Here is an 11,653-nt window from a genome sequence, read left to right on the forward strand (position 1 = left end):
GCCCCGGCAATTCGCCCCCTCCCTTTGAGAGATGCACCTGTAAAGTCGACGCTCCTTATTTCCCTCCCCCCTCCCCACCTTTTCAAACTTCCAGTAACCTCTTAAATGGAGTTTAAATGGAGGTCATTCATCGCCGAGCGAACGACCTCAAGATTTATTGAAATGACCCCCTTATTTCCATTCCCACCCCCTTTTCTTTGCTTGCGCCTTTCACCCCCCCCCCCAAAAAAGGGCAACATAAATGGAATATTTTTAAATTGGGAGAGGGGAGAAATCAGTTATATTGGACATCACAGATTCTCCACTAATTTAGTTTTGGACAGATTTATTTAATCCTGTGATATGCACCTTTTTTTTTTCCAGTTCTGACCCTCCCTCCCTCTCTCTCACACACACTTTTACCCGAGGATGGAACCAGGTCGAAAAGCTAAGTACACAACCGGTCTACTAGGCGTTTGCGAAAGCGAGCACAAATACCCCAGGTCTTACTGACGAAGACGTCCCTTTGCATGAAATCAAATTTCATTTTGTGCAAAGAAGCCAGAGTCGGGTTAAAAAACTTGGGGATAAATTACATATTTCAAATCTGTAGAGTCAGACCCCCCCAAGAGCATTTTGTTTATAACTTGGACATTTAGAAGCAACAAACAGCAATTTGCAAATAATTGCTCACTCGATGGTTAGTTTTCCCAGTATTACCTTTCATAGGGCTACAGACAAGCGATTAAAAACTCTTTAAAAATTATACGTTCAATCGGATAAGGAAAAGATAAAGACTGGGGGGGACTCCCATGAAATAAGGATCAAAATCAATTTCCAAGTCCAATTTTGGAATTGCTATTGGAATACATTTCCTCATACGATTTTTAAGGAAAAGCTTATTCCTGAACCCTCCGGGAACTTTTTTTGGTAAGGAAAAATATTCTATTAAAAATTATATTTGATTGTAAAATAACGTTGTGGGTTCCCCCTGTAAACAGACCTCCGCAGTAAGAGAATTAGGACCAAAAATGCTTCTATGTCTGCACCAACCTCTTCCTGAACTGGATCGGACTTATTTAGAGTGCCGGCGACACCAGCGAGAGACACCCCCTCCCATCTGGTGCATATTTACTCCGAATTAAGACCGCTGGATTTCAACTAAATTGACTTCCCAAGCAAAGGTGGAATGAAGCATTGCAGTCTTATTTGCAAACCCCGAAGAAATAAATGGAATTAGCTCCTGGGGGACACACCTCGGTCCTCAGCATATTGGGTGGAAATATTGGAACGAGGGCGAATTTACACGCAGGTCAAGCGTATCGATGCCTAGGGGATACGGTCTTGAAAACGGATTTTTCGCCTGGTTCTTTCTCTCTCTTTGCCTCCGAAGGAGGAGGCCGCGGGCCTTTGCAAAGAAGCCGGGCTGTTTCCCTGAATTCTAAACTCCTGATAAGGGGGCGCAGGAGAAAGGGTGGAGGTCTGACCTAGTGGTTACTGATAACAGATGAGCTTCAGGTGGAGGGGCCGGGAAAGTATAGCTTTCTGGAGAGAGAGAGAAAAAATGTGGTTTCAAGTTTGCCCTTTCCCATCTGGTTTCAACCGCTACAGGTCCTTTAGGGACCCCGATTTCAAACATGCACGTGCCTAAAGAATGGCTGGGGGAAAGTTGTTCAAAGAAGGGCCGGAGATTTGGTGGAAATCTACATAATCCGAAGCTCCTCCGGCTAGACCTTGAAGGAGCGCAGCGCCCGGCGCGCCAGAAAGGAGCCCGTCTAGAGAAAGAATAGATCTCGCGGTCCAAGGAGCTGCGCAGTAGTTAGGCAACGCGATCCTGCAGAGGGTTTACTCAGAAAGTAAGCCCCGCCGCTTTCCTACGGGGCGTCCCTGGCAAAACTAAGCGGCAGGCCGGCCGCTTTGCAAAGCGCGCTGCCCTCGTGGCCAAATCCCCAGCGGAGAGCTTATCTGAAGCTAGAGACGCGTGTCAGCCGCGTCACGGAATGCGAGGTCCCCCAGGGCAAAGAGAGAGCCGGATCGGAGGCGGCCAACTTCAGAGGGTTGGGGGGGGACCCCCCTCCCTGCCTAATTCAAGACCAGCCAGAGGGGGGGGGGGGAGAATAAAAATACTTACAAATCCGTGCTTGTCCGAGATGTTGTTGGTCAGTTTGAGCTTGTGGAAAGCGACCGGTTTGGCCATCCACTGCTCCCCCGTGGCCGGGCTGTCCGGGTGGATGTACATTCGCTTGGGCATCTCCGGGTCGGCCTTCCCGGCCACCATCCAGCGCGAATTGTGGAATTTATAGCGACAGTCATCAGCAGCCACAATGTCCATTAATAAAATATATTTGGCTTTTTTATCGAGGCCGTTCACCCGCACTTTAAAAGGGGGAAACATTCGCCTGAGAAGCAGACAGATGGGGAGAAAGAGAGAGACACAGAGAGAGAACTTTAAGGAAACTGTCCCTTAGAAAAACAATTCCAACCTGGGAGAAAAGATAATTTTAAAAATGTCTGTGTTAGGATTTTTTCTAATGAGAGGCACAAATGGAAAGAAACCGCCAAATGTGTATGGGTTTGCTTAAAGGGTTGGCTATGGCGCTTTCTATTCTGAAGATACACCCAGAAATATACTTAGGACTTACTCCTGAGTAAACATGCCCGCTTGCAAGGCAGAACTCAGCTCTACAGAGATCAAAGAGGTTCGAGAGATCACGCCTCAGGCCAGCTGGGCAGACCCTAGCCTTCTTTACTCGGGAGTAAAGCCGTTTGGGCTGGGTTCGGTGTTAACCTGCTAGTAATCAGTCGCAGGATCCCTCCCTTAGACAAAGAGTTTTATCAAGGCGAGACCATCCGCTAATATTACCCTGCCGTAGCAGACCCCCCAACCCGAAAATAATGTAGGCCTCCAAATTCTGATTTACGAGGTGGGGGGGTGAAGGCCAGAAATTCCCAATCTGTTTTGCAGTTTAAAAGCTTGATCCTAAATCGTTTATGGGCAAGTTCAGTCTCATTTAGGTTCAGTGGGATTTACTTTCAGGTAAGCATGTCTAGGATTTGCCGTCTAATAGGCCTGGATGGAGAGAGGCCTGTTGTTTTAGGAAGAGAGGAATTCCTAGTTTCAGATTAAAAATCCAGGTTCAAAATGAATCTAAATCCGGAAGTCAGATCCAGAAATCAAGTGACCTAGTTGAGGACATGGCTTTCTGCTTTGGGGGGAAATGTAGGTGCAGAATCCTCTCTGTGCGTGTGTGTTTAAGCTGTTCTACAATCCCCATTTTTTGCTTGGTCTAACCAGTAAAAGGGATACAAATGACAGTGTTGGGAAAACAGGAAACCCCCCCCACCCCGAAGTTCAAGAGTGATTTCTCCACTTGAAATTGGGGGAGAGAAAGTCTCAATTCAGAATGCCCCTGAAGGTAAAGGAAAAAAACATTTACTAGATTAAACCGCAGCAATTAAATTGCAGCAGTTAGGCAGGCAGCCGGGAGCATTTCAAATCAATTGTTAACCCCCCCCCCCCAGCCTTTCATGATTCTCACCGCCCCTTCCTCCCCAGGCTTCCTCAGAAGCAAGAGCCGTGGTTTGGAGAGGGATTTACCGGTAAGGAAACATGCTCGGAGCCCTGCCGCCTGTTTTCTCGAGAGTAAGCCTAACTACATATTCAGTGGGGTTTGCTCCTGTCCTGACTCTCTGGTTACTTGAGGATATGTTAATCTGGAGTGGAACCACTCGAGGAGGGTGAAGTAGAATCAGGAGTCTCGTTTTGAAGTAGCTGGGAGCGTTTTAAAGGATATAAACTGGAAACATTTAACCCGGATACAAATTTAAAACATATACATAAACAAATATAATCTGTCTGACTAAATGGTCGACCGTGAATGGAAAGCGGCGGGCCAGCCTTCTGCCTCCACGGAGGACAAAACTTCTCACGAAACACGCTCTCAACAAACCACGTTTTGCGTTTTGTTTTATTTTTAAAGAGAGTTTGTCAACGCGTTAATAAACCAGCACCCCTAATCCGAAACACGTTGACGTTGAAGTAAAACCCCACTGACCTCTGAGGAATTTGTTACTTCCCCTAAAGCTGTTTAGGGTGGGAAGGGAAGGAGAGGGGAGAGAGACCTCTGATTTATTTTTAACTTGATATTATTTTTGAGAAGGAGGTGCTTTTCAAAGGGGGGGTGGATGGAGGTTGGTTCCCACCTGGGAGAGCAGACATCAATAACGATTCTCCGGTTTGCTGTTGTTATTATTCTTTTAATGGGAAGTCCCTGTTAGGAACGGTTGTGGCAAGGGGGGAAGCGGAGGCCCTGCTTACCTGCCCGATTTGGTGATCACCATCTCCGTCCCCAGCTTGTGAAACTGATCCCACAGCTCCTTGGCTTCGAGGGTCACTTTGGGGTCGTCCTCCACCTCTTCCTCCGGCTCCAGGCTTTTCAGCGACCTCAGGTGGGCGGCTGGGTGGTGGTGGCCCAGAGCCGAGACGTGGAGGCTGGCTTCCGCCGCTCCGGCCAGGCTGGGGTCCGGCAAAGGTTTCGTCAGGGCGGCCGGGGATAGGGCCAAAGCCGGGAAGAAGGACGGCTGAGCGGCGGCCAGGAAGGCAGACATGGGGAAGTCGGACGGCCGGGGCGCGTGGAAAGGGTGGTACGCCATGGCAGCCCCCGGAACGCTGGATCTCGCATCAGTACATCCACAAATCCAGGAGGAAGGAGCTTTCCCTCCAGCCAGGGAGGGGTTGGGGGTTGGGAGTTGGGGGGGGGGAGAGGCGCTTGCTCGCTCGCTTGTCGACTGCGATCCCCCCCCCACCAGCACACACCTCCCCGGAACGATCTCCGGCGGCGGCGAGTCGATTTCGCCCCACTTTTCCTTCGGGCTCTCCGGCGGGTCAATGTCACTCCCCCCCACCACCACCACCACCCCCAAGTCCTTCCAAGGCAAAAAGCGCTTCCGAGGGTTTCTCAACGGATGTTAAGATCGGCGGAAGAAACGCCCAAGAGAGAAAGCCACAAACACTGCCCGGCGGTCGGAGTTCTTCCGGAGGTTTCCGAAGCACCGGTAAGTCCTTATAGATTGCCCCCCCCCCAAAAAAAAAATACCACCGCCCCCTTTAAAAACGAGAAATAGAAACAACCCACAAGGACGTCTTTAAAAGCATGTCCTTTGCAACAGCAGACCGAGAGATCTTGTAGTCTTAAGGGATGGGGGGGGGAGAGGGGGGTGTCGTGGAAGGATCCCCCCCCTCCGGGGCTCCTGACCCCCGCCTTACAAAACCCAGCGAGAGCCTTCTGATCCGAGAGCAGGCTCCGGGAAGGGGGGCGCCCCTGGAGTCAGGATCTTTCCCCTTCCTTGCGCTCTTGGGGGCGGGTGGGGTGGGGTGGGGGGGCGAGCGAGCCTCGCTCTTCCCCCCTCCCGAGGCGGCCTTCCCGACCCCAAAGCGAAAGCCGGCCACCCCTTCTGGTTCAGGCGGGGTCCGAGGCGGGAGGCAGGCGCTTCATCGCGCCCAGCGGAGCCGCAGCGACGTCTGATTCCGGGCTGGCCTGGAGCGCTCTGTAAAAACGGGGCCGGCCTCGCTCGCCCGCCCGGCCTCCGCGCCCCCCCCCCCCCCAAGAGCCCCCCCCAATGAGCCAAGCCCACTTGATTGTGGGTTTGACGCGGTTCAGACCAATTGTGGCTGCCCAGAGGCGGGGTTTTGACAGGTCGGGCCGAGGGGGGGGGGAGGGAGGGAACTGGCGGGGGGGGAGGGGACGGGGGAGGAGGAGGAGAGCGAGCGGGGAGGGGGGGGGCGCAAAGGTGTCGGAAGCGTCCCGAGCCTGCAAACCTGTCAACGGAGAATCCAACCGGGACCCTCGGCTGCAGCAAGGCAGGCTTAGCAGGGGCCCCCCCCGCCCGCCCGCCCCCCCCCCCGCCCGGGCTCCTGGCTGCGGAGCCCCGGCTGCCTCGCTGGGAGACCGGTCCGGGGGCAGGAGGCGCTTCCCTCCGAGCTGGAGGGGCCCGGCTTGATTGCGCAAAGGACCCAAGCACGGGCGGAGCGGGGCGATCGTGGTCCGAGGGGTGCGGGACAGGACGACCCCCCCCCCTCCGGCCCACCCACGGAGGTGCCACCCACCGTAAGGGGCAGGCCTCCGTCCCCAGGACCCAGAGGGCCGGGCGTGGCTTCCGGGGGCTGGTGCGGGTACACGTGCCTGTGTGAATGCCCTGGGGCGGGGCGGAGGTCAGGAAGGAAGGCCGAGGAGGGGGTTCTTCGCCCACAGAGGGCCCAAGCTTGAGCTGGGGGGGCTCTCTGTCCACGCTCAGGCCTCCAGGCTTCGCTCCCCCGTGCCCTTGGCATGGGGCGAAAACGCACGGTCGCTTGAGCCTCCTTTCTTCCCTGTTCCAGCCAGGATCCAGCCAGGATCGAACGCACGTTCGTGCGTTCGATCCTGGCTGGATCCTGGCTGGAACAGGGAAGAAAGGAGGCTCAAGCGACCGTGCGTTTTTCGCCCCATGCTGGCGCTTCATCGACAACCGGCAGGTCGACCCCATGTTGGCAGAAGCAGAAGCCCGACCTGTCCCCCCGAGGACCGTCTCGCCCCGCCATCCGCGGCCTTGGTCATCCTCGCACTGTCTTGACCGGAGCCCTGTAAGGTAGGCCAGTTCTCCCACCGTGCCGAGACCGGGGTGGGGTGGGGGATTAGCTAAGTAACTTGTGGGAGAAACGAAATTTGGACCTTGGACCTCCCGAATCACGGCTGCGCTCTTCCTTTCCTGGGTGCAAGATCTGTCCTGCACGCCCCGAATCAGCGACCCCTTCCTTTTTGCCCGGCGGAAGACTCAGCGCCATTCACAAGCCCGTTAAGCAGAGGCACTTGGCAGGATAGGACCCGGGTCCCTTTGGAAAGGGCATGGGTGGGGGGAACCCCAGCGTCCCTCTTCCCGGTAAAGCCGGTGTCCTGACTTCATTGGGAACCCAGACATTATATATCGGGCTGTTATTGGGCGGGGGGGGGGGGAGAGACTCAGCCTCTTCCAATGCACTTTTCCTTTTGACCCCATTCAATTCAATGGGATTTGACTCCCGAACGCAAGGTCCCTGTTCTGCTTCCCAGAGGCTCCCAAATCTGCCCATTCACACGCACACACACACACACACACACGAACCGTGTCAGGCCCCTCCAGATTCCTGGAGGAAATCCTCCTCTCTCCCCCCCCCTCAAGAAATGGGCCAGCGCTGAACTGGCTGCCTCTCCTCCTGGCATGCCCTTCTCCTCTCTTTGCCAGCTGCTCCCCACCCCCCCAGTCAGAGTTTCTGGTGTCCTCCGTCCCCTCCCCTCCGGCAAGCCCGGAGAGCGGCTCTTCTCCCCCACCCCCGAAGTTCAGGGGGGAAAGAAGGGGGGGAGAAGACAGACCTGCCCGGGAAGAGCCCGGCCTTGACGCCAGAAGGAGGTGGGGCCCACCCCGCGCCGCCACACTCGGGCAAACGGCCCCCGAGGAGGCGGATCGGGGCGGGGGACGCGCGGGGCCGGGAGCCGGAGTCTCGCCTTGGCAATTGTGGGGAGGGGGTTGCGCGCAAGTGTGTGGGGGGGGAGCCCGGCGCGCGGAGGCACCATCGCCGCTTTAAAAATGCCGCTCCGGTCCCGCTCCGGCTGCAAACGGAGGCTCCGAGCGAGGCGAGGCGGAGGAACCCCCGGGTGAGTGAGTGGCAAGACCCTCCGCGGGAGGGAGGGAGGGAGGGGGGCGCGCGCGATCCCTTGGGGGGAGGTTGGCAGGAACGGGAGAAGCGCGCTGGCTCGAACCTGGACCGCGCCAGCCGGACTGCGCTGCTTTTGCCAGCCCGGACCGGGGCGCACGTCTGGACCTTCGGGAGCGGATTTGGAACGGGCTCCTCCAGCAAACCCGCCGCCTTTTTCGGAGGCGTGGGAAATAATAGGACCCAGAATCTCCCGCCCCAAATAAATAAATAAAAAAAAACTAAAGTAAAAGACCCTCCCTAACTTTCTACCTAAGAAGACGTTGAATTAGATGCTCGTTCCCTTCCCAAAAGGTTTTTTTCCCCCCCCTCCCCTGTAAGGGGTGGGACTGTCGATTTCGCGCTGCTCAGGCTTAAGAATGTGCGAATCGCATCCTGCAAAAAAAAAAAATCCAGGCCCATCCTCGTGGTGAGTGCTGGGGTCTCCTCGCCTGCTAACCCCCTTGTGCTGGAGGAGACCCATCAGTTTTTGTGGGATTCCCCCCCCCGCCCCCCGCCGGTTTAAGTGAAACTCGGATTGCGGATCTGGGTGTTGCGCTAGTGAGATCGGCCCTAATAAAAGCTCTGAGGCTTTGCTCTGGGCCAACGCGGCTAGGGACCTTCGCCCCCTGGCCAACGGCCTGAGCCTAGATATGTTTACTCAGAAACAGACCCCACTGTGCTGGGGGGGGGGGTCTTAGACCCCCCCACGAGGCCGTGTTTACCGATCGGTCTCGCTCCTGTTCGGCCCAGGGGAACTCCCGGCTGGCTTCCCAGCCTCCCCCCCCCCCCCGCATCAAACCGCACATCCCTCGAGGAAGGCGGTGGTTGGAAAGTGACAAGCCAAGTCGCTTGTTTTGGATTATATCAAGCATCCGTGGGGGCGGGAAGAGGCTTCGTCGCCGGGGGAGGAGCCCTAGGAAACTGAGCGTCATCTTTACCCCCCCCTCCCCAATATTGGCCACCTTAAGGGCTAGAGGCTTGTCGATCTGATTGTGACGGCGCCGGCTCCAGGCAGTCCGCGCCTTAATGGACTCGCCGTTGTTTGCGAACTGTCTTTCTTCCTGAAGGAAGGAGGCTGCAGAGGGTTTGTTTAAGGCGGGGGGGGGGGGGAGGGGGAGGAAAGACAAAATGCCGATATTTTTAAAAGGCCTGCCTGTTTGGAGAGGAAATATTTGAGTGGGGGGGGAAGACTCCTCTTCCCTCTCCCCCCCTCGGAAAAAAAATCTGTCCATCCCACAGACAGTCCAAGATTGAACAGAGGGCCACTTTCAGATTGCTCATTATTAACTTGGGGGGGGGGGAGAAGCTGGCTGAAGAGCTTCTTGGCGCCAGGCGCTTGGTGTCCACAATAAGAAAAAAAAACCTCTCGTCACTTTTTATTTACACCCCCCCCCCCCAATGTACACAGGAAAGTATTCTAGCTTTGGCGCTTCCCTAGATAAAGGAAGGGGGGTGTCTTTTTCCCTCCCTCCCCCCAAAGAACAAAAACGCCGCTTGGAACTGGAGCAAGCCACAGAGCGGCGTAAGCCCCCCCCCCCCCCCAAGGGCGCTGAAAATCCCGGCGGGTCTGCCTTGCGCTGCCCTTCGCATCCTGCAAGCTGCCGCTGACCCCTAGGTGGCCGCCTCTAGCCAGCTTCGGGACGTCTCCGCAACGCAGAGTCTCTCCGGCTGCCTCCCCCGCTTTTGGCAACTTCGTCCCAAAAGGGGCGGGCCAAGGACCCCCCCCCCCATGTCATCCAGACGGGGACTGTGGCCGCTGAAATCTATTCCCAGCGCGTTTTGCAAAGAGTGCCCCGAAGATCTTACAAAATAAATTGGGGAGGGGGCTGTGAGACACAAAGGTAATAAAAGGACCTCCCCCACCCATAGGTAAAAAAATCCTTAACGCATACGTGGGGGTATGAGGAGGTCCCACATGATTTTGCAACCCTCCTCTTGGCCCTATGGGGTGTGGAGAGGTACAGAGAGACCCCCCTCTTGGTCCTATGGGGTGTGGAGCTCCAGGTGGAGCGAGACTCTCCTCTTGGCCCTATGGGGCGTGCTCTCGCCTCCGGAGGGAGGCCTCCGTTTCTGGCCTAAACTCAGTCTCGGAAGTTGTGTGGAACTGGAGCTCTCAGCCTTGGACGACGGGGAACTAGGGTCCAGGCCTCTGTGCATGAGCAGACGGCCTGTCCTCGGCTACTAGGAAGCCCTTGCCAGCCGACCTGATTTGGAGAAGGCAAGGGTTTGGGGGCAGAGGGGCGGCTTCGAAATTGGCCGGAGGTTATTCTTATCGCTCTTTGTACCCGTGTGGGAACAGACACCGATGACAAACAGAAGGCAAGCCTGGGGAGGAGGCGATGGGGCGACGTGTGGCTGCCGGTGGGGATGACCACCTTTGTGGTAACTGAAAAGTCCTTGGCGCTTGCTTTTATCCAAAGGGCACCCACCCGTCCACTCATTCACTCACTTTTCTTCCAAAATTACCTCCTCTAAGTCCTCACAACAAACTTGCAAGGTGGGTCATTAGAAAAAGCCCGGCATCGTTTTTCTCTCCCTGATGCAGATTGGGTGGGGGGGATAGACAGCGACAGTGACCCCATCTAGTCAGTTCTGGGTCAGTGGCCCATCTTCTTCCCCCACCAGCTCCTGATTTTCAAGGACACTTATAGGAATGCAACCCCCCTGCACACTTCCCTGACTGTAAACTCATTGAACTCAGTGGGACCTTCTTGTCGATAATGTGACTGAGATTTCGAAGGAAATTGACTTGCACGATCTAATCCAGCACAATTCTCACACCCAGCTTGGATGGCCCAATAAACTAGAATTTAGGGGGGTGGATATAGGCAAGAGCTCTCCCCCCCTCCGCCCCAGACTATCCTCATTCGGTCCATGGAGATTTCTCGAGTATTAGAGATGATAATAAAATAAGATACACGGGTCTCACACGCGGGTCTGGCGTCCTGGAGTTTAAAATGACACTGACTCCGAAACACCAGGGAATCATATGTGAAGAAGGGAAGCCCGGGTGGGTGGGAGCTATTTGGATAAGCCTCTTGAAAGTGGCACCTGCCCTTTATCTTCAAGGATGCCCCTTAACTTGAAAAGGATTGACCCCAATATATTACTTCTCTTTAGGGCAGCCCCATTTTCTTAGCCTCTTTTCTCTCACTTTGATCATACTTTCCTTTTAAACGAGTTGATGGTGGGGGGGGGGGAGAAGAAAGAGGATCTTCTCTCCTAACAAATTTAGAGCTGGGTTTTTAGAATTCGCTGTGGGGAGGGGGGGAATGGCCAGTTTGAGAAGGGGGTGGGGGGAAATCGGGGCGTGTGTGGAGCCTGGTTTCTTTTTGTCACTAAATAGAAAAAGGAAATGAAATAGAAAAAGGACATTTTCTTATCTGAACAAAGTCGGCCAGTATCTGGAGACCGCAATTCGGAACGAACGGCCTCCGCTGCCCCCCCCCCCTCTAACATTTAATCTCTTAACAAGCATGTGTGGAGAAATGTAGAGAAGTACAGAAAAGGAGGAAGGAAAACTCCGCTGAGTTCGACAGGAATCTCCCAAAGTCCTATAAGGCTGCAATCCTATTTATTTATTTTTTAAATCCTGAGACCCCATTGAATAACATTGGACTTACTTCCGAGTAGGCCTGTTTAGGAATGCTCCCTGAATTAGCACTTTTGCCTCCTTGTATTTTTAAACAAAGGGGGCGGTGCGTGTTTGTGTATAATGGGCACGGTTCTGATTGGCATGTATTGATGTCCCCTCTTGAGAGTATCGAAGGGGTCAGATCTAATCAAATGCAAATACTCCGGATTTGCTTTCTGTAAGAGGAATCGAAGCACTTGTGATTTCCGGGGAGGGGGAGCTAAAATTGCTCCCCTTTGTCTGGATCCTGCTCTTACTTAGGACGTAGAAGTAAATTCCATTCCAACCGGTAGGATTTGCTTCCCAGTAAACATCATTTCTGGCCTGAAACC

General features: G+C 54.7%; 1 protein-coding gene across 1 annotated transcript in view; it reads right to left on the minus strand.

Annotated features, from left to right (window-relative positions):
• TBX2 (T-box transcription factor 2) overlaps nucleotides 1–4,661 on the minus strand; it is a 41,725-nt gene extending 37,064 nt beyond the window's left edge. Inside the window, 3 exon segments of the mRNA XM_056865077.1 lie at nucleotides 2,111–2,378; nucleotides 4,298–4,646; nucleotides 4,649–4,661. Of these exon segments, the coding sequence (XP_056721055.1) occupies nucleotides 2,111–2,378; nucleotides 4,298–4,646; nucleotides 4,649–4,661 (630 nt within the window).
• Between the last annotated feature and the right edge of the window lie 6,992 nt (nucleotides 4,662–11,653).

Source organism: Euleptes europaea, chromosome 19 (genome assembly GCF_029931775.1).
Source record: "Euleptes europaea isolate rEulEur1 chromosome 19, rEulEur1.hap1, whole genome shotgun sequence".
NCBI classification, from domain to species: Eukaryota; Metazoa; Chordata; class Lepidosauria; order Squamata; family Sphaerodactylidae; genus Euleptes; species Euleptes europaea.